The 21,123-nt window shown below is 41.1% G+C and overlaps 1 protein-coding gene across 1 annotated transcript; it reads right to left on the bottom strand.

Moving 5' to 3' along the window:
* Positions 1–9,126: 9,126 nt before the first annotated feature.
* LOC100037558 (MADS-box protein SOC1) lies at positions 9,127–16,294 on the bottom strand. Its single transcript, XM_044561680.1, has 6 exons — positions 15,787–16,294; positions 10,340–10,430; positions 10,162–10,223; positions 9,922–10,021; positions 9,723–9,764; positions 9,127–9,523 (listed from the first exon to the last, which is right to left on the bottom strand). The coding sequence occupies exons 1-6, from the start codon at positions 16,068–16,070 to the stop codon at positions 9,323–9,325; spliced, it is 780 nt and encodes a 259-aa protein (XP_044417615.1). The 5' UTR covers positions 16,071–16,294; the 3' UTR covers positions 9,127–9,322.
* Positions 16,295–21,123: the final 4,829 nt, after the last annotated feature.

Below are 21,123 nucleotides of genomic sequence, written 5' to 3'. Positions count from 1 at the left end.
CCTACTTCCTTCCCCTCCCCCCTCCTTCCTTTCCCCCTTGTCCAAATATGGTAGGGGGCGAATTGGACTAGGGGCCCAAGTAGGATTCCTCCTACTTGGGCGCTCCCAAGGCTGCCTCCCTCCCTCTCCCTCCTGTATATACGTGGGGAGGGCATCCCTAGAACACATCATCAATTGTTCCTAGCCATGTGCGGCGCCCCCCTCCACAGTTAACACCTCGGTCATATCGTTGTAGTGCTTAGGCGAAGCCCTGCGCCGGTAACTTCATCATCACCGTTGCCACATCGTCGTGCTGACGGAACTCTCCCTCGTCCTCAACTGGATCAAGAGCTCGAGGGACGTCATCGTGCTGAACATGTGCTGAACACGGAGGTGCCGTACGTTCGGTACTTGGATCGGTTGGATCGTGAAGACGTTCGACTACATCAACCGCGTTACTAAACGCTTCCGCTTTTGGTCTACGATGGTAGGTGGACACACTCTCCCCGCTCGTTGCTATGCTTCTCCTAGATAGATCTTGCATGATCACAGGATATTTTTTTGAAATACTACGTCCCCAACAATAACAAAAAGTCTCTTGTGTCCCTAACACATGAAATACAATGGTAAATTGTATAGGTACACTAGTTCAGCGAAGAGATGGTGACGCAAGTGTAGTAATGATAGTAGGTATTGATTTTTGTAATAGTAACAATAAAAAATAGCAATGTAACAAGTAACGAAAGTGAGCACAAACGGTATTTTAATGCTTGAAAATGAGGCCTAGGGTATGTACTTTCGCTAGTGCAATCTCTCAACAATGCTAATATAATTGGATCACATAACAATCCCTCAACGTGCAACGAAGAATCACTCCAAAGTTCTTATCTAGCGGAGAACATAAGAAAAAATTATTTGTAGGGTACGTAACCACCTCATTATTCTTTCTAATCGATCTATTCAAGAGTTCATACTAAAATAACACCAAGTTATCCTTTCCGATCGATCTATTCAAGAGTTCGTACTAAAATAACACCATATGATATGCATCAACCAACTCTAATGTCACTTAGATACTACAATGTCATCACAAGTATCCATGAGTTAATTATATGATATGCATCAAACAATTTCAGATTCATAATACTCAACCCAACACAAAGAACCTCAAAGAGTGCCCCAAGATTTCTACCGGAGAAAGTAGGATGACAACATGCATCACCCTATGCATAGATTACCCCAATGTCACCTCGGGAATCTGCGAGTTGAGTGCCAAAACTACATCAATGAATCAATATAATACCCCATTGTCACCACGGGTATTCATAGCAAGACATACATCAAGTGCTCTCAAATCCATAAAAGTATTCAATCCGATAATAACGAAATCTCAAAGGGAAAACTCAACTCATCCCAACAAGATAGAGAGGGGGAAACACCATATGATCCAACTATATTAACAAAGCTCACGATACATCAAGATCATGCCAAATCAATAACACGAGAGAGAGAGAGAGAGAGAGAGAGAGAGAGACTAAACACATAGCTACTGGTACAAACCCTCAGCCCCGAGGGTGGACTACTCCCTCCTCATCATGGTGGCCATAGGGATGATGACGGTGGCCTCTGTTGATGATTTCCCCCTCCGGCAGGGTGCCGGAACGGGCTCCCGATTGGTTTTTCGTGGCTACATAAGCTTGCGGTGGCGGGACTTCTGACCTACGGTTATTTATGGGGCTTTCTATATATATATATATATATATATATATATATATATATATATATAGGATTTTTCAGCGTTGGAATCACGTGAAGATGGGCCACGAGGTGCCCACCACCCACCAGGGCGAGCCAGGCCCCCCTTGGCGCGCCCAGGTGGGTTGTGGGGCCCTCGTGGCTCTTCTGGCCCTCCCGCGAATCTTCTAGTGCCTCTTTTCTTCCAAAAAAAATTCAAAAAGTTTCGCTGCATTTGGAGAACTTTGATTTATGCACAAAAAACAAGATCATGGTAGTTCTGCTGAAAACAGCGTCAGCCCATGTTAGTTTCATTTTAAATCATATAAAATTGCACCCAAACCATATAAAATTGTTGTAAACATGGCATGAATACTTCATAAAGTATAGATACGTTGGAGATGTATCAATATGTGTCAACAAGAAAGGCTTAGCCAGAACCTTGAAACAGGTAAGATACCGGCACATATCAGCCTGATGTGATGTACCTGAATTCATTGAATCGAGGGACCCTAAATCCACCAGCCTGCCATCACCTCAGCCATGAAAACCGCACCTTTGATACCTATACTCACCAGATCGACGGATCCAGGAGTCCACGACACCGGAAAGCTCGTCGACTCCTCCACATGCGACATCGCCGAAATGGGGAAAGAGCTCCAACAAACTTATTCTTGCCGCAATGCCGTGACTACCACCTCCGCAGTGCCGCCAAGAACACATAACCAAGTATCTACACGCAGAACCATAGATCCGGGGCTCCTCCACTCTCCCATCACCTGAGTGACAGCCAAAGAGGGAGGGAACCCGCGGCCTGGCCGGCGACAGATGCAGGGAATGACGGTGCCTCCTTTTCGCCTCTCCTAAACAGTAACTGGCCCCCTTGTCTTTTTCCTTTTGTTAAGTTAATGATATACTTCAATAATTTTAAACATGTATATAAAATTTCTCTATTATATGCACAAAAAATGTAGAATGGGTACTAAAAACGTTGGTTTATGTTTAAAAAAAAAAGAAACCTTCACAAAAGAAAATGGAAACCAAAGAAAGCCAAAACAAAAGAATGAAAGTAATAAAATCCGAGAAACAAACAAGAAAAATCAAAGAAACCCAAGAAGGAAACAAAGAAAAGAAAAGAAAAAACCAATAAAATAGTAGAAAGAACAAAAGAAAATATAAAAATAAAATATCCAAAGGAACCGTGAAGAAATAAAAATATGAAAGAAAAAATGCAAAGAATGAAAAAAATACATTACATATTTTTTTATTTTGTCGCATTTGAAAAATGTTTAGTGAGTATAGAAAAAATATTTCTAATGTATTTTAAAAAAGTGTACATAAAGGGTACAATGTGTATGTAAAAATTTAAACATAAAAAATATAAATTTTCGAAAATGTTATTCATCTATTTCTGAAATGTAAAATGTCTATATAAAAAATGTTTTTCATCTATACAAAAATGTATAATAGTATGTATGAAAAAGTAGAAATAAAAATAATATGTTTAAAAAATGTTAATATTGTATTTGGAAGAAGTTAAACATGCATATATAAAATTTAAATATGAATTATGAATATGAAATGTACCTTATGTATAATAAATATGTATGATGTGTATGTAGAAAACTAGACAACAAAACATATAATTGAAAAAATGTTAATCATGTATATAAAAATGTAAACATGTATTAAAACTGTTTATGATGTATACAAAAATGTATTATATGTATGAAAACAATAGCATCGAAACATTTATTTAAACATTGTTAATCATGTATTTCAAAATGTTAAATATTTATCATAAAATGTTTTTACATACAGAAATATAGAATGGAAAATAAAAACGAAGGAACAAATCAATCAAAGAAAACCAATGAAATTTGAAAAGGAAACAAAGAAAACAAAAAATAAAACAAAAGAAACAAGTGCAAAACAATGAAAACCGAGAAAGAAAAACTGATGAAATCAAAAAAGAAACAAAAGGACCGAAATATAACTTATAAAAAAGAAAAAGAAAATAGAACCGGTCAAAAAATAAATCAAAACAATAGACAATGGAAAACGTAAAAAAAAATTGAATGAACGCTTGGGCGAACAGATTTTTTTTTTAGACATACTTGAGCGAACAGATGGACGGACGAACGACGAGTACATCGTTATTAGGCCGGTCCATACACTGCACACTGCGTGGAAGCTAGGCGCCGGGAACTACCATCACACTATAGGCCCGCGATAATAATTGCCGCCCAAATAGTCATGTCTTCGCTGAATCGAGCCTCAAATTTGGTCGGCCCACAAACGGATACACGTGATGTTTCATTAGCTGTTGTTTCCATCGGGCTTTTTTTTCGTTTTTGGTGTGTGGTTTTTTGCTTCCGGTATTTTCACTTTTCTCCGGTTTTTAGGTGGTTTTGTTTTGGTTATTTTTTCGTTTGGTTCCTTTTTCCTTTAGGTTTTTTTCTTTTACATTTCTGTTTTTTCTGTTTAATTTCCTCCTTTTTGTGTGTATTATATAAAAATGTTGACCGTATATATGAGAAAGATCGCCATGCATTATAAAAATGTTTATTGTGTATTACGAAAATGTTCGTCATGTATTTCAAAGATATTCAACGTATGCTACAAAATGTTCACTATGTATTTTTGAAAAAAATTCGGCGCATTAGGAAATTATACAACGTATGGTATAAAATGGTCTTTGCCATAATTTCATAAATTTTCAAAATAAAAATCAAGCAAAAAAAAGGGTGGTGCTACAGTGAACCGAATGCTATGGTCTCTCTACATTATTACTTTTTAAGTTGAACTACAAATGGGCCGGCCAGTTGCACGTCCCTGTGCGAAGCCACAACTTCTTGATGCACACGGCGTCCTATAGGAACTCTCCTAGCTGACTGACGCGTGGCTGGCGCACTAGCACCACGTCTTGGGCTGCCAGCCATACAAACAACGAGTGAATGAGTGCTCTAATCATGAAAACTATGCTCCTTGCAGGAGCAGGTTTTTCCCCTCATTTTTTCTTATTTCATCGTTTTTTTTATTTATTTTGTTTTTTTCACACATGTTTCTGATTTTTTAGCCCACCGGGTCTATATTTTTTTGTTTTGTTCTTTTCTATGTTTTTTTCCTATGCAGAGGTGTGATATGTGCTTCACATGGAAGTATGAGTGTGCTTCATGCATAAGCACAATTGGTTGGAAGCATATTCCCTCCGGTTCTTTTTACTTCGCATATAAGATTTGTCCGAAGTCAAACATTGTAAATTTTGGTATATTTATATTAAAAAAACATCAACATCTACAATACTAAAATTATACAGCATGAAGATTAAATTTGTGACGCATCTAATTATATTAATTTTGTATTGTCAATGTTTATTTCTTTTCTCTACAAAGTTGATCTAACTCTATGAAGTTTGATTTCGGACAAATCCTATACGCAGTGTAAAAAGGACCAAAGGGTGTACATATTAGTGCTTGTTGGGAGAACAAGTAGGGAAGCATAGGTTAGTGCTAGTTGGAATGAAAGGTCAGTTCACGTTTGGAACACATGTTGGTACAAGCTGGGAGCATAGATTTACCCAAGATAAGTTTATCGAAACCTATCAACATGTAATCTAATTTCAAAGATCTCGACGCCAAGAACATGATGGTGAAAATGATTTCTGATTTGAGCACACGATTCAAGAGAATATTTCATTTTTAGAAGATGAGTCTAAAACAATAAAATTACCCATTCCTTTCGTGCATGAGAAAAAACACACCAAAACTCACAAGCTGTGACAAGTGGCGTGTGTACAGTGCACTACTTGTCAGCATCATAGAAGATGAGGATAACCTTTCCAAGGGTACCCTTCAAATAGTGATTTCGCTTTGAACAATAGTACATGGTCTGCAGATTGTAGTTGCACTAATTTCAAGATAAACTAAGAGTTTGAACAACAGTAGAAAGTCTGCAGATTATAGAAGATAGTTATAGCAACTTGCAGGTAAACTAAAAGCGGTTCTAGATTGTACTACTAAACATAAAGGCTGCACTAAGAGTTGTTCTAGATTGCACTAATAATAAGTTGGTTGCTGCACTAGATTGTACTAACCACAACTGGTCAACTAAGAGCTGCTCTAGATTGTACTAACCACAAGTTAGTTGCATCACATGTATTTATCGGTTTACATGTATGTGTTATTTATCATGACACTACATGAAAAATAAATAAAGGCGAGTATGAAACATACTCGGCGAAGCCTAAATACACTTTTGCTTGGAGTAAGTCGAGTGTTATACTCGTCTTATGTCCCTCGACTTCATTTGGACCAGCTTATGTTGTGTAAGTTTCACGTCTACTCGGCTTACATATAAGCCGAGGCTAAACAAGTGGCACTCGGCAAAATAAAGCGAGATGCAGTGATTGCACTCGGCTTATACTAAACATGGGCAGTACCATTTTGGGCCTGATGTGTGTAAGCCGAGTGTTGCACTCGGCTTATGACAAATCTAGGCAGTGCCATTTGGTCATCGACCTATAAGCCGAGGCTAACACTTGGCTTAGAGGTTGCAAGCCGAGTGAAACACTCGGCTTACAGCCTATATTGCTTTTTTGTTTGTTTGTTTGAACAGTCTTGCAATTCAATTCAAACAACAAGAAACCTCTCTCTCCACATGAGGCTCATCAGAATGTTCAAATCCCATGGGAAGCACCTAATTTTTCCTTCAAAATGTTAGGTAGGGACCGCTTTTTAATTAGACTAGTTTCAAAGTAAAGTTTTCTATTTCGCTAAAATGTACATGTAGTGCCAATGGACATACTACAAACTAATTATCTCACTAACATGTACATGGGGTGGCATTGGACATAGTACAAAAGAATTGAGCTACAAATTATTATCACTAATCAAACACTAGCCCACCTGTAAACATCAATCCAACGCGTACGAAAGTGTGAGGTCATGGGTTTGAATCTTGCATGCTCAAATTTTTTTTTTATATTTTCTTTACTAACCCGTCCAAGATTTTTGGCAGCATTGAAAACCGTCGTCTAAAATTAGACCAAAATGTCACCTAAGATGCCCGAGGGGATGCCCTGGGCGAGCATTAATTTGTGATGGCTACCATCATCTATAATGATCTTAGGTCACGGTTTTCCCCCATCACGAGGGTTTTGTCACAAATGATGGCTACCTCTCTGTTTCAAAATATCAGGTGTATTATGTTTCAAAATTTAAACTTCTCTAAAAAACCTATAAATATTTTCTTTCCAACCCTTCCAAGATTTTCAGTGACACTGAAAACCGTCACAGAATATGCACATGTCTTGTGACACTGAAATCGTAACCTAAGATGCCCGGGGAGCTGCCCCAGGAAAGCATTAGTTTGTGATGGTTACCGTCATCAAAAATGATCTTAGTTGACGGTTCTTTCCCCGTCACGAGGGTTTTCGTCACACATGATCATGCATTTTGTATTGTAATAAGTTATATTCCCTTTGTTTCAAAGTATCAGGTGCATTAATTTTTTCAAAAATTCAAACTTCTCTAAATTTGCTTGCATGCTATGTCTCTCTTACTGTGAGACCTACTGTCTCTTTGTGTGCATGCTAAGTCTCTCTTACTGTGAGACCTACCGTCTCCTCATCACAGGCCGACTGGGTAGGGTAGCCCCCAAAATGAGCAAGGTTCTCTAACGATTTCTTGTTTCTGGTTTATGTTATTGGCGGTTTAATCTAGTTTTCTGGTGGTTTTTCCATTCCCCCATTTCCTTTTTTTTAGTTTTCTAATTTCTGTTTGTTTTTCCTTCATTCTTATTCTTTTATTTCCATTTTCCAAATTAATAAAATATGTATTTCTTCCAATTTTAGTGTAGGGACATTTTTAAATATGTCATGAACATTTCTCAAAATTGCACAAACAATGTTTTATATTTTATGAGCATTCTTTTAATGGATGAAACATTTTTTAAATATGTTGACGCTTTTTCAAATACATGTAAAATATGTTTTTAATCAGGCAAAACACTTTCCATATACATGTTGAACATTTTTCAATTACATGTTGAGCACTTTTTAAATAAATGTTTGAACATTTTTACATTTTTTTCACGAACATGCTTTTAAACATACGAGTATTTTTATGTGTTACAACCATTTTTCAAAAGGTTCAAACAATTTTTTATATGTAATGAAAATTTTGAATAATTTAAAATGTCATGCACATTTTTTTGAATGGTACCAACTTTTTTGAAAAATTGCCCGAACAAAGTTTTACATGATGCATGCTTTTTTAAAATGTCGTGAACAATGCTTTTATATGTATGGACATTTTTTAAAGTTACGAACTTTTTCTTAATGGCACGATTTTTTCTTTAAGATTGAACTAACTGTTTATTTTCTCATTTTACTAAGGGTTTCAGCGTCTCGTGAACAATTTTCAAACTAAGTTACTTTTTCTTGTATATTGTAAAACATTTAAGAAATATAAATAAAAGAAAGAAAATAATAAAAAATAAAAGAAAGAAAACATTTAAGCAACACGGGAGGATAGGTAACCTGAAAGGCAGCCTGTAGTGGCCCAACCCAGTAGGATCTTTCAATGTATTTGTTTTTTCTTTCCAACGAGAGGCTTGAGTTGTTTCTTACTTATATTTTTGTTTGTGAACTGCGTCTTCTAAATATGTTTGCTGAATGTAACAATTTGTTCTCGTGGTTTTGAAAACATGTTCATACAATTAAACAAAAATCATGGCATTTAAAAAATGTCCGCACGATTAAAAATATGTTTCTAATATTCTGGAAAGGTTGTTCGTGAAAAATTTAAAACAATTGCACACGTAATTTGAAATAAATAAATAAATAACAAACATGAAATTGGAAAATTAGAAAAAGGAAAGAAAACAAATACAAACTAGTAGAGAAAGCACACAGAAAAAATGAGAAAAGAATAAACTGATCTGATCCTTCCCAAAGCCGGTACTGTAGGTAGAAGCTTCCTAAACCACACTATTCGGCCGGCCCATCAGGGGCGAACGCTGTAGGCGAGGCCGGTGGATGTCTTGCAGTAGGCGAGATTTAGCTTTTGCGAGACCTAACGCACCCATGATGATGATCCGCAAAATTAATGATCAACATACTAGATGGGTTAGCCCTGGAGGCTTTATAAGCTAACATCAACAAAAACTGTTTGGTATGCTGCTTCATTTTGCAACATTAATTGTTTTTTAACATCTTTTCAACATCCTGTATGTGTCCATAGATAGGAGTATCTAATATACAAAGTGCGGGTGTAACTAAACTCAGCCATCCAGCATTGGCATCGCAACAACTCTCCGCCAACACATACAGGATTCAGCTCAACTTTCACATAGATATATTGGTTAAATTAATTTGGATATAGAAAAATAAAAGCACATGCAGCAGATCAATGTTGCGACCAATTTTTTTTTATAAGACCTGCACTGCACGCATGCTGCAGCCCGTCAGTTATTTTTTGCATCGCTATCCTCCAGTCTCACACCGACCTAATTAAACTGATTTTATATATGGACAAACATATTTGATCGATTTTTGCATCGATCTTCATCGATTGAGCAGATTTAATCAATCAATTTTCTACTGCTGCTAGCTAGACGACCCGGGCCTTCCAATGACCAGCTCAGTCTCCACTTCCATGTAATGCAGCCGCCGCTCGTCCTCCTCAGCTTCTTCAGCTCCGGCGCCGTCAGGCGATCTTTCAGCAGCAGCAGCAGTGGCCAGCTCTAGCAGAGGCAGCGCCTTGTACTCCTCGCGGAGCACCACGTTCTCCGTCAACAGCTTTCTCTCCTGTATTAATACACATACATAACCATCATGTCACGTACGCACTTATCCTGATCATACTAATTTTCATAGTCCCTTTTATGATTCTGCTAATAACTAACTAACTAGCTAGCTAGCTATACAGGTGACAAGTTCTCCACATATATAATGTTCAATGCAATAATAGCATTAATTAACGGCAGATGAACATGTTGACGCATACCTTCTCCTTCAGCTCCAAGATTTTATCCAGCATTTTCTGTTGCTGCTCTTTGAAAATGAAACAAAAAGGTGTTATCATCAGTGATTCAGCCCAGAATTTTGAGAAACTAGATCGAATAAATACTGTTATACAATGTGTAATTATTCAGGTAGAAAAGAAAAGGAGAGCCGAATTAGCGTATTCTGCTCTGCTAGCTTGCCTTCTTTTGCCGGATGCAGCTTAGGCTCTTCTCCAGCTGCAGCTCCAGCTCTTGCAGCTCATGGGCCGAACAGGACCCCAGTCCTTCTCCAGATAGCTTCCTGCATGTGCATTCATATCGTGTACAATTTAGTAATTTATTTCCCAGGATCGATTGGATTACATATATATATTCTTGGTTTTTTTCATGTGTAAGTACTAAGAATAGTTGATGATTCAGCAGGCAAGTCACCGTCGTCACCTCTGGTATGCCTCAATTGCGTCTATCTTGTGCTTCAAGGCGGTAGCTTCGGATCTACACATCTGCATCCGTATACATGTACGATACATCACGTACACAGCATATATAATGAGCCAAATATATGTAATATAGCATCTAGATTAATTGCGGTAAGTTTTAGAAAGGTAGGGAGTTGCACCTGGACGCCAGCAGCTGGTTGCTCAACAGTTTTCTCATTGGCAGATGTCCCTTTTGTGTGGTTCAGATAGCGATCAATCGTTTTCTGCAAACTGAGAATTTCCAAATGTTAATTAAGTTGTATGTGCACGTCTGTGTGTATAATTAAATGGTCAAGGTTTAACATTGTGAATAAATAATTATTTTGATGCTCCCCGAAGAGATTGGAATTTGAGAATTCTTTTTGAAAAATATAATCCAATAGTCATAATATTAAAACCCGAATTTTTCGAACCTATCTGAACTTAGTGTGAAGTTCAAGGAACAAAATACTTTAGTACCAACCAATATCTCGGTGAAATTCTAAATTCTGGCAGCGAGTGCTCCTGTAGGCCATATACCTGTTATTAAACGGAAACAATAATAAAGCACTACAGTATAATAGGAACCTAATTCATGTCTGCGAAACTCACTTCCTCGAGTACACAGCTTAGGGTTGGTGGATTAGATGCTAATGTGTATGGAAGGGATATTTCAGCCATATGTATATTTGTTTTCAGCTTATGGTTGCCTATGTTGTGTTTAACGTCAATTAATCGCATTCATCACACTAGTTTAGAAACTCCAAATTAATATTTTCTATTTAACAAAATTCTAGATCATGAGATAGAATATATAAGAGGACAATTAAATCAAGAGGCGGAAAAAATACTGAGAAACCAGTTGGATTTGATGATTACACGTAAATGGCCTAAAACATTTGTGGGTACTTTCGAAAATTAGTCACACTACTCTCTTCCAAGGATTTATTTTTTCCCTTGAATGGTTTTTTAATTACATAATAGTGAGCACTGAGAGATACCAATTTTACTAACAAACACAAATAAATTAATGAAAGCTACTACTTTTAGTTTAATCTTCAAATACTCCTTGAAAAGGAAAAAACCGATATTGATTACAAAAAATGACTAGTGATTGCAATTTAAGCCTAAGAACCTAATAAATATAATGTGATAACAAGCATAATAATAGGTTTACATCAAATGGTGACTAATTTGTGGGAGTAGACTAGGAGAAGGGGAGGGGGGGATAACTGAACTTTGTGGTGCCACTCCAGCTAGTTAAGGGGTTGTTACACAACTCAGGCAAGGGGAGAAATATTGAGGGGCATAACTGATTCACTATTTCTTGCTCGATCTGACCAGAAGGTATGCATCATAAGGCCCAGGTAAATGGCTTGTGTCCACGGTCATCGGTCATCTCTAGAGCTGGTTGTGCCCAACACATCGCCCCAGGTGAGAATTCAGGCGCCCTACCTTCACTTTGATATCAAGCGGTTCCTGGTGGTTGGTGGTGTAAATCACCACCTGTTGGGTTAGTTGGTAAGCACATCACCCGACCAAGTAGGTCATTGAACTACTTGGTGAAGACAACCAGACTACAACCATGCTGGTGCCCTTGAGGGAGATGAGGTTGACAAGGGTGTTAATGAGACACATTCAACCAAATTCGGTACAGTTAACGAACTTGATGAATTGGTGCCATGGTAAATGGCCACAAGCATCCTTGTATTTGTTGTACTGTGTTGGGTGTCACCGACCAAACGGAATGAGGCTATCCCCACCTTCTTAGCATCTAAGTTGCTCTGCTTGGCAAAGAAGAGAGAGCAATGTTTAAGACATGTTGGGGAGTCAACCTTGCCAATGTCGGTGGGAACTCCATATAAGAAGCTATGGGGCAGTATTCCATCATGTCATCGAAGGGGAGAAATGGTGGCCAAAGAATGGCAAGATATCATCTTTGCCAGGGCTAGGGCTACCGGGAGGATGCTCCATCTTATCTAGCCAGAGAGGTCTGCCCAGTTGTGTGTGTGTGTGTGTGTGTGTGTGTGTGTGTGTGTGTGTGTGTGTTGATCCCTTGGCGAGTACGACAAAATCTCCCCTCCAGGCTTCGCCGACGAGCACGTGGATGCGCCTCCCCTCTTTCTGCCGCTCCGACGGCCGGTGGCGCAGACGGGAATCTCGGTGCCTCTGCTCTGGCCAGTAGTTTAGTTTAGGACTTTTTTGTCCTCGTAGGTGCGGCGCTCAGGGTCCGTTGCTTCCTCTTCGACTTTTTCTTCCGGGCTCTGATCCTCCTCAAGTTTTTTTGTCTGGACATAGTTGACGGAGCTTCGACGTAGGTTTCGGCCGTCTCATTGAGGCGGTGAGGTTAGGGTCTATCATTGTGTGGGGAGATTTGGTGTCAGGTGCTTCAAATCTATTCAGTGGTTCAACGACGACGACTGCGACGCCTAGACGGTGGTCCTTAGGGGCACGTGCACGAGACTTCCCGGTTGTCATCAACAAGGTCAAGCCGGCTCCAGTAGGGGAGTAGCGACAGCGACACGTCAGCGGCTCTTTCTAGCGGCTGTAGTGGTCGTTTGGAGATCTAGAGACCTCAATGTAATTTTTATTATGTTTGAGGTGTTTTATACTTCTCTTGAACTTCTATACTAAATATGGATCCTTTTCGCAAAAAAAAAAAAGAAGAATACACTCAAGGGGAGGGCGCTAGAGCTCTTGGATCTATTTATAGCTCCCGAGACGCTCTCGAGCTGAGTTGGAGGAGTAGTGTTACGACTCGGGCCGACGTCGGCCAGGAGGTTGAGAGAGCATTGTGTGGAGCATGTTACGGCCTACAATTGTCCAACCCCACCCAAGGTGTTCCTAATATGGGACAAGGTCACGCTCACGACTGAACTTATTAAAAAAAACATTGTTATGTTGTTTATTGTGGGGGAGGAAGGTGCATAATACCAAATTGTCACATGGTCGGTAGTTTGTGGGAGGATCAGAGCGAAAGGGACAGAAAGTAATACTCCCTCTGTCCCATAATATGAGAATGTTTTTGACACTACATTAATGTCAAAAACGTTCTTATATTATGGGACGGAGGGAGTACATCGAGCCCCATACACCTCTACAACACAACTCTACACAAGGAGGTTTTCTAGTGGCGGTGCTTCGGAGGGGCCAACCTGGTCCATCGCCCCCCAGTCCATGAGAAAATGGGTGTATATCCTTTAGTATTCAGCCCATATGGGCGGTTAAAATTGGCCCAAAGTGAACTCTCTAGCCCCCCCCCCCCCCCCCTCCCAAAAAAAACACACACACACAGAGAGGGGAGAACTATTGAGTGGGCCAATTGGTTAGACATTTGCCTACTCGACGCAAGTAGGAGGTAAGCATTATATGCCCACCACCTAAGTTGTGGCCTACGGCCAAGATCCTAACAAACTTAAAAAAAAACTATAGAGATAATTAGGATATTACGAAACTGAAAAGATACATATTGATTTCCTGTTCATCCTGCACCATGTAGAGCAACTACTTGAAAGTTCATAGCCCACATATGCTCAGTATTATTATTTTTCATCAACCGTAGTAAGCATGTCATGCAGAAACTTTCTAAGTCCAATTGATAACACAAAGTATAGTAGTGGATGATGGAATTAGTACAAAATGCTTTTGTGCTGGTATGAGGAATGAAACAACACAAAAAAACCAGATCGATCATGATTTTCCTTTATGGAGAATATATATTTATTTTGAGGGTTGGTGCATAAACATGTGCCTATACATCATGTTAGGTTGGAGGCTTGTACGCCCTGGTTGCACTAAGAATATAAGGTGTATACTGAGGTTTCTAGTTACATTTCGACAGCGTAACAACAACATGACGTTATTTTAGCAACAGTAACCTTCATATTGAGAGTTATTCCAGAAGGGAGGCGGATTTAACATGGAGAGTTCTATCAAAACTTGTTGCATTTTAAGTAGAAAAACATATGAAATGAACTGCCACACAAACAATAAGATGCACATGTCACTGGTGGAAAAAAATGGCCATATGCACGACAATTCAACAATGTAGCATCACGTGCAATTAGAGGTTTTTCAGTACCGATCAAAATCAGTGTCGCAATACTGTTATTATAAAACCATTATCTTAATTAGTGTTAAGGGCTGGATCTCTCTCATCAGGCAAAAAGAAAGAAAAACAAGTTGGTCATTCATTCCACATACACATAACATGCGTATCCCAATAAAGCGCATGCATTTTATCACCATTGTTTCCAGAGAAGAGAAATAGCAGGCTGAGCAGATTCCCCACAGCTGCTAATTAGTTTTTACCCAAAAAGGGGCCGAAACTACTGTAGATGTTCACTGTATTTCATGTACTATCTGGTTAGTAAAGTATGGGGTACAGTCCGCAGATGCAAGGCAGATGCCCATCGCTGACGCGCGCTGTCAGCAGCAACACATTTGCATCTCGGTATGATAGTTGGTGGGTTTGCAGGCAAAGTACAGGCGCATTTACATATATGTGCATTAAAGTGAAGCAGCCAGTTCAAGATATATAGTCCGTTCGTACCACACAGCAAGCTTAACTCATGGGCGCTGAGCCAGCTCTTGTACGAACGAACGTGTCCAGGTACCAAAAGCAGGCCAGGATCATGCTCATGCGTGTTACTCCACTGCTGGCAAAAATATATCGTCCAATGGTACTATGTACTCCCTCCGTTCCAAATTAGTTAACTCTCATTTGTCTAGACATGGATGTATTTAGACACTAAACAAGTATAGATACATCCATATCTAGACAAGTGGGGGTCAAGTATTTTGGAACAGAGGAAGTACTAATTAAGGGAAAATTATTTTGTGCTAAGAAACAAACTGTGTGCAGTGATATGACGTAGTAGTACTTGTTTGATGTGCTCACAAACAGTTCATAGTTGAGGGTGACTTCTCAAGATTTCCCCTTTTTTATGCTTGTTGGGGTCATAACAAGATCGATTACTAGATCGGGAAGAAAATCAACACACGGCGGTGCTGGCCAGCGCGAGTGACTTTTCCAGCAAACAAACAATGCGCAGAGGTGGACATGTCTGGAAAAAACTGCTACTAAAAACAGCAAAGGAATCTGTAATTAATCATTTGAATATATACCATATACTCCCTCCGTTCCGAAATATAAGTCTTTTTTAGACATTTTAAATGGACTACAACATACAGATGCATGTAGACATATTTTAAAGTGTAGATTCACTCGTTTTGCTCCGTATGTAGTCATCTATTGAAATCTTTAGAAAGACTTATATTTTGGAACGGAGGGAGTAATAGAAATGAGTTGTAATTACTTGCGGGTTTTTATTTTCTTGCCTAACCCTAGAACAGTGGCTTAATTATCCAAGATCGGCCGATCTGGCCTGCCTGCATCCATGTGAACGATCTAACTCGAAGGGAAAAGAAGTGTAGAAAAAGTTGTTGAGGGATGGAGTGGCAGTGGGCGCATGTATTTCATGTGTACGGACATTGCCCTTGATGATATAACAAACGATTAAATCTAGCGGCGGATTGAACGCGGATATCAAGCGGGAGGCGGGGGGAGAGGGGCCGATCTAGGGCTAGGGTTAAGGAGCGGACGTACTCTGGCGCGGAGGCGTACTCGTAGAGGCGGCCGCGGGGGGAGAAGACGATGAGGGCGACCTCGGCGTCGCAGAGGACGCCCAGCTCGAAGGCCTTCTTGAGCAGCCCGCTCCGGCGCTTGGAGAAGGTCACCTGGCGGCTGGTGGCGTCCTCGATCCGCCGCATCTCGCGCCGGCCCCTCTTCCCGCCGCCCTTCTTGGCCGCCGCCGCCGCCGCCACGATCTGCTGCTGCTGCTGCTCGTCTCCCTCCGCCACCGCCGCCGCCGCCGGCGACGACGGCGCCATGGATCGACGGACGGGCGGATCTGGGAGAGACGAGGGGGAGGCGGAGGAGCGCAGCGGCGGCCAGGCTTAATCTGGTGGAGGGAGGGAGGGAGGAGATGGATGTGTTTTCCGGGGAGGCAAAAGGGAGAGGGGGATTTTGTTACTCAGAAAGGAAAGGTTCCGAGGACGGGGAAGGCCCCACAAATGGCAACGCCTGGTTGGGCCGGATGGCACCTCCACGTACCACTCCTCCGTCCATCCACATGTGCATCCCGCCGATTGATTCCCCATTGGCCACTCTTGACTCTTCTCCCCCTCTCCCCTCACCCCACCTATTGCTTTTCCCCAGCTACTGCCTCGTTGGGTTCCACGAAAGTGGAAACTGCTGCCACCACAGGACTTGCTTAATTCGTAGTATGGTTTTATTTTATTTTATTTTTGGGTAGGAGTACATACTACATATTCTTAAAAAGATCAGATTTGGTTTATTTTGGGAGGTCGCGTTAGGTTATTGTCTTAATTAACCAATGTTTGTCATGACCCATGGACGCCGCGAAGGGTGACCACGGGGAGAGCGATATAAAAGTCGGTGGCAACAGAGAGCCGCAGACGGCCGTAGAGGCACGCATATGTACATCTCACTGGTTGCGGGAATATCATGCCGGGTATTTTATTTTTTTCAAGATTCGTGTGGTCCCGATAACATGAGAGTGAAAACTATTCCCCAGATTCGGCACGGGCATTTTTTTATACGGATTACTTATTTTTCTGCTTTTAGTTTTTTTACGAGCGGGCCCGAGATGCTTGGGCCTGTTACTTGTTATACCACGAGTCGTGGCCCAACCAATAACCCAAATTGATAGTTGTTTCCGTAGAGTAAGAGCCCGCTTTATTAAGCTAGCCCGAGCGACCCACACCCATACCCGGCTTACCCTGGTTGTTGGACCCAACCGAACTATTCAAAAAGGTATGGCGATAGTGGCTCTTGCTTAGCTCCGTGAGCATGGGTGGAGCTTTGTTGGGGCCAACCTGGGCCATGCCCCCCCCCCCCCCCCCGGCTCACAAGAAAACATGTATATATCCCTTTATGTTAAGTCTATTTTCCACTAAAAATCAGCTGAAAGCAATCATGTTTGCCCCCGCTCTAGCACATGCTCCCCCTGATTTCGGCTCAAGCTCTACCACTGTTTGTGAGGGTTATTTCTTCTGCCAATCTATTTAAGAAGATAGTGAATTGTGCTCCTGTGTGACTTGTGGCACATGCTCAATGATGGTGATGCCATAAACTTCAAGCTAGGTTATATATCTTTGCATTGATGCACCCGGGCAGAGGCAAGGCAAGGCCGACACTAGGCCCCGGTCCGCCTTCAATTACTGCAACACTATAGCTAAAGTAATTACTACATGAACAAAGGATTTGGGCATCATGTCCTGCCGTAGGGGGTCTACCCATGCATGCAAGCCATCATGCATGGTCAAACGAGTGGCATGCATAGAGCTAAGCCGCGCTGTAAGGCCCGGCTTTGCAATTAAGCTCATGTGTTGTATTTTCATGCAATGATTGGCTGCATTGTGAGGATAGACCAAAATCTAACTATGTGGTGCCCTGTGTTTCTTTGGGTGCGCGAGAGCAAGGAGAAAAAGCGGGGGAAAAACAACGTAATACACTATGAACACCTGCAAGTATAAATTCAACTGAAAAAATGTATTATATTAGTGTACAAAGTTACTATCTCCGTCCCAAAATATAAGACATTTTTTGCAGTTGAAACCGTCCCATATTTTGGACATAGTATATAACATTAACAACGTACGCCAGGTACACACACAATATACATATGGTACATGCTAGGACCAATCAACATTTCCCTTTGTGGCAAAGGCATGTGCCTAAACTAATGCCGTACTAGATAGAAAACGAAATTGTCCATGCATGGACGCCGAGCGCCAATAAGATACACGTAGGTCACCCGGTCACGTACACGGTTACGTACTAATAAAATAATGCTATCTGTATCTCAAACAAAAACGAAATGCAATCTGTGGATGCTTTTCCTGTTGCCGATTTTATCAGAGCCCAGGAACACAGAAATAAAAATGGAATGCAGTTGTAGTGCTTTTTTTATGTGCGCAGTTGTGGCCGCGGCCTCCTCAAAAGACGGGCGCCGTATCTCATCTCATCTCGAAAGAGAAAGGGAAAAGAATAGTAGTAATACGTACTGTGAGACAGTAGCAGATGCGTCCGTCCACCTCTCCATCAGCAGTCGTCCGGTTGTTTTACTTTACTCGGCCCCAGATCGGGAAACCTGCGTGCGCCCATTCGCGGCGCCCAAGGGGCCACCGGGCCGGTCCGGTCACCCACGACGGCGACGGCCGCCCCGGTTACACGTGTCGACCGGCGATTGCCGGCGGGGAGCGTCCGTACGGCGGGGCGCGTGGGGGGGCGTACGGACGGCGAACCCTCGGTCGACACGTGCCGGCGCGGCAGGGACTGGGGGAAGGACCACCACGAGCGCGGCAGGGCAGGCAGATTCCAAGTGGGCTGGCTAGCGCGCGGCCCCATCCACGTCCGGTGGTGGTCCGGTCCACTAAACTATCCGGGAAATAAAGAGGGGCGTGCGGGGCCGCTTTTTTTTTTTTGTGCCAGTGGGCAGAGTGCAGATCGCTGTGCGAGCGCATGCATGCACCGCGTCGGTAGATGCCTTCATAAATTCTGATGAACAGTTTTTTTTTTGAACGGCTGAAGAACGGTTACTTTTACTTTTTCTTGCAGATAATACTCTCTTCTTCTTTTTTTGAGTCGTGCAGGGTTTTTTTTTGAGCAAAAGTGAATCGTGCAGATAATACTCAATATTATAACCTGGGCATGGGCAGCCCGGCCCGGAAAACCCATGCCTAGATCGGCCCTCAATATGCAGCCCGAAGCAACAATCGGGCCAGGCTTGGGCTCGAGTTTCAGCCCAAAGTTGAGCCAGCCCGGTCCGAAGCATATTGTTATGGAGATATCATTTTTTTTTTGCTGGGTAGGTATGGAAATATCTTAAGCTACAGCTGCCATACAAAACTCCCCTTGGCCGCATGTAACCGTAACCACTCATCTCCCTTGTCACTTTCTCCTTCCCAACCGCAGATGTTCCAATTGCGTCCCATTACTCCTCTGCCATGCCATTGAGGTTTGGCGAATAAATAAATAAAATGAATCTGGACTGATCATTCAAAAGTGTGATATTGGTGCCAATCACATGTTGATTGTAACCCTGTCAACAATATCTACTCATTCCTCGCAAAAAATAACAATATCTAGTCACTGATTACAAAATCATAAGTATACAAAAATGTTTTTCGAATGCAAATCCAACACCACCTATTTTGTGTAATATATTCTACATGTAGTTGAACCAATTGTTGGTCAAATAATCAATTTACACAACCAAACTACACATTTACGTTTGTAACTGCGGCGATACTTGGACAAAGGAAAGGACCAAGTCTAGAGCGAAGAATCTTTTTGTGGATGGTTTGACCGACCGTCGACAGATACGTGCCTCTAAACCGCGTTGGTTTGGCCGATTTGGGGGATCTCATGCCACTTGTGTGGGTTGCCCTGTCGCCATGTTCATTCGTCGCGTGTATAACATTAAACAAAGAATAGGAGCAGAGCTGTCCTACACGGGGAAAAAAGAGAGGTGTAGGGCCATAGCGCGACCGTGTTTGTGAGAAAGCTCTGAAATGCACATATCAATATAGTGTGTGCTCGAATTTATTAATTCATACTCGCCATGTTCCTATTTTTTCCAAATAATTGTTTATTTTCCCAAGTCAAACTTATTTACATTGGATGGCGGAGTTTTAAGAAAGGCAGATGATGCTCATGCAAGCAGACATGCAGTGGACGCACGTTGACAATAGAGCATACTCACGAAGCGGCAAGATCCTATTCCACACGTACACACCATTCTGGGAGCAAGGGCGGGACACACACTCTTTTTTCCAAAAAAAATCCTTTTTCTTTTTCTTCTTTTTTTCTTATTTAAAATAGTTCATGATTTCAAAAAAAAATAGATTTCCCAAAAAAATGGGATTTTAAAAAAGTTCAAGAAATAAAAAAATCTTGCAACCAAAAAAGGTCATGATTTCAAAAAAATGTTCGCGTATTAAAAAAATCATGATTTTTTTTCATTTTTTATAGAGAAAACCAAAAATAATTGAGAACTACAAACATAGTTCATCAATTCAAAAAATGTTCATTAATTTCGAAAATGTTAATATATTTGAAAAGGAATGTTCATCAAACAAAAAATGATAATGAATTTGAGAAATTTCCCCAAGTGATAAAAATATTTGTCGATTCAAAAATTCACAATATCAAAAGAAATGTTTGCGACAACAAAAAAAATTCTTGATTAAAGAAAAAAATTCACAAAGATGTTCGCAAAATGGAAAAAGAAAAAGGAAACAAAAAGTGGTAAAAAAACGCAAAAAGGGAAAAGAGAGGAAACAACGAACATGAGAAAAGGCAGAAAATAGTGAAAGGAAAAAACCTTCCCCAAACCTGAAAAGGGTTTACTTGGGTCAGCCCAAAATGTGTACGTACCGGGAGTGCGGGGGGGACGGGGGGGTTACGTGCCAGGTCGCTAACAAGTGACCTACGCATCGAATAGGATTGGCCCACCAATCTAGCACCCGTCTCGTTGCATTCAACCATCCCGTTTAGGTCGTCAGTTTCTTTGGTTCATGCGCGTTTGTCCTTTGGTTTTTCTGGTCCGCACGTTTTTGGGTTTTTCTTGATTTTCTTTCTTTGTTTTTTCTATGGCCACGAATTCAAGGGGGGTTCTAAACTTAAAGGATACCTACCTGTGTATCCATTGAGCAGTAACTTCACACCTTGGATTGTTGGTACTCTTTTTTATGTGGCTAAAAGAGGGGCCCTATTCACTCACACCCACCCCCTTCTAGATCATTTATTGATTGTTTGTTTTGCGATAGCTAACCACTCCTGGTGAATGGTGCCTTCTAGATCATTTGAAATTATAGTTTTCCGAAACCAACCTTCTCTAAAGTTGAAAGTTCATGA

Source organism: Triticum aestivum, chromosome 6D (assembly GCF_018294505.1).
Source record: "Triticum aestivum cultivar Chinese Spring chromosome 6D, IWGSC CS RefSeq v2.1, whole genome shotgun sequence".
Taxonomy (NCBI): domain Eukaryota; kingdom Viridiplantae; phylum Streptophyta; class Magnoliopsida; order Poales; family Poaceae; genus Triticum; species Triticum aestivum.
Note: the sequence above shows the minus strand (reverse complement) of the source record. Positions and strands in the feature narration are given on the sequence as shown.

Bases quoted from the DNA above. Each gene is read 5' to 3' on its own strand.
- LOC100037558 (XM_044561680.1), bottom strand. From the start codon at position 16,070: ATGGCGCCGTCGTCGCCGGCGGCGGCGGCGGTGGCGGAGGGAGACGAG. The intron at 10,022-10,161 runs GTGACGACGGTG...ATGCACATGCAG, and splicing joins GCAATTGAGGCATACCAGAG to GAAGCTATCTGGAGAAGGAC. The intron at 9,765-9,921 runs GCAAGCTAGCAG...TTCAAAGAGCAG, and splicing joins GCTGCATCCGGCAAAAGAAG to CAACAGAAAATGCTGGATAA.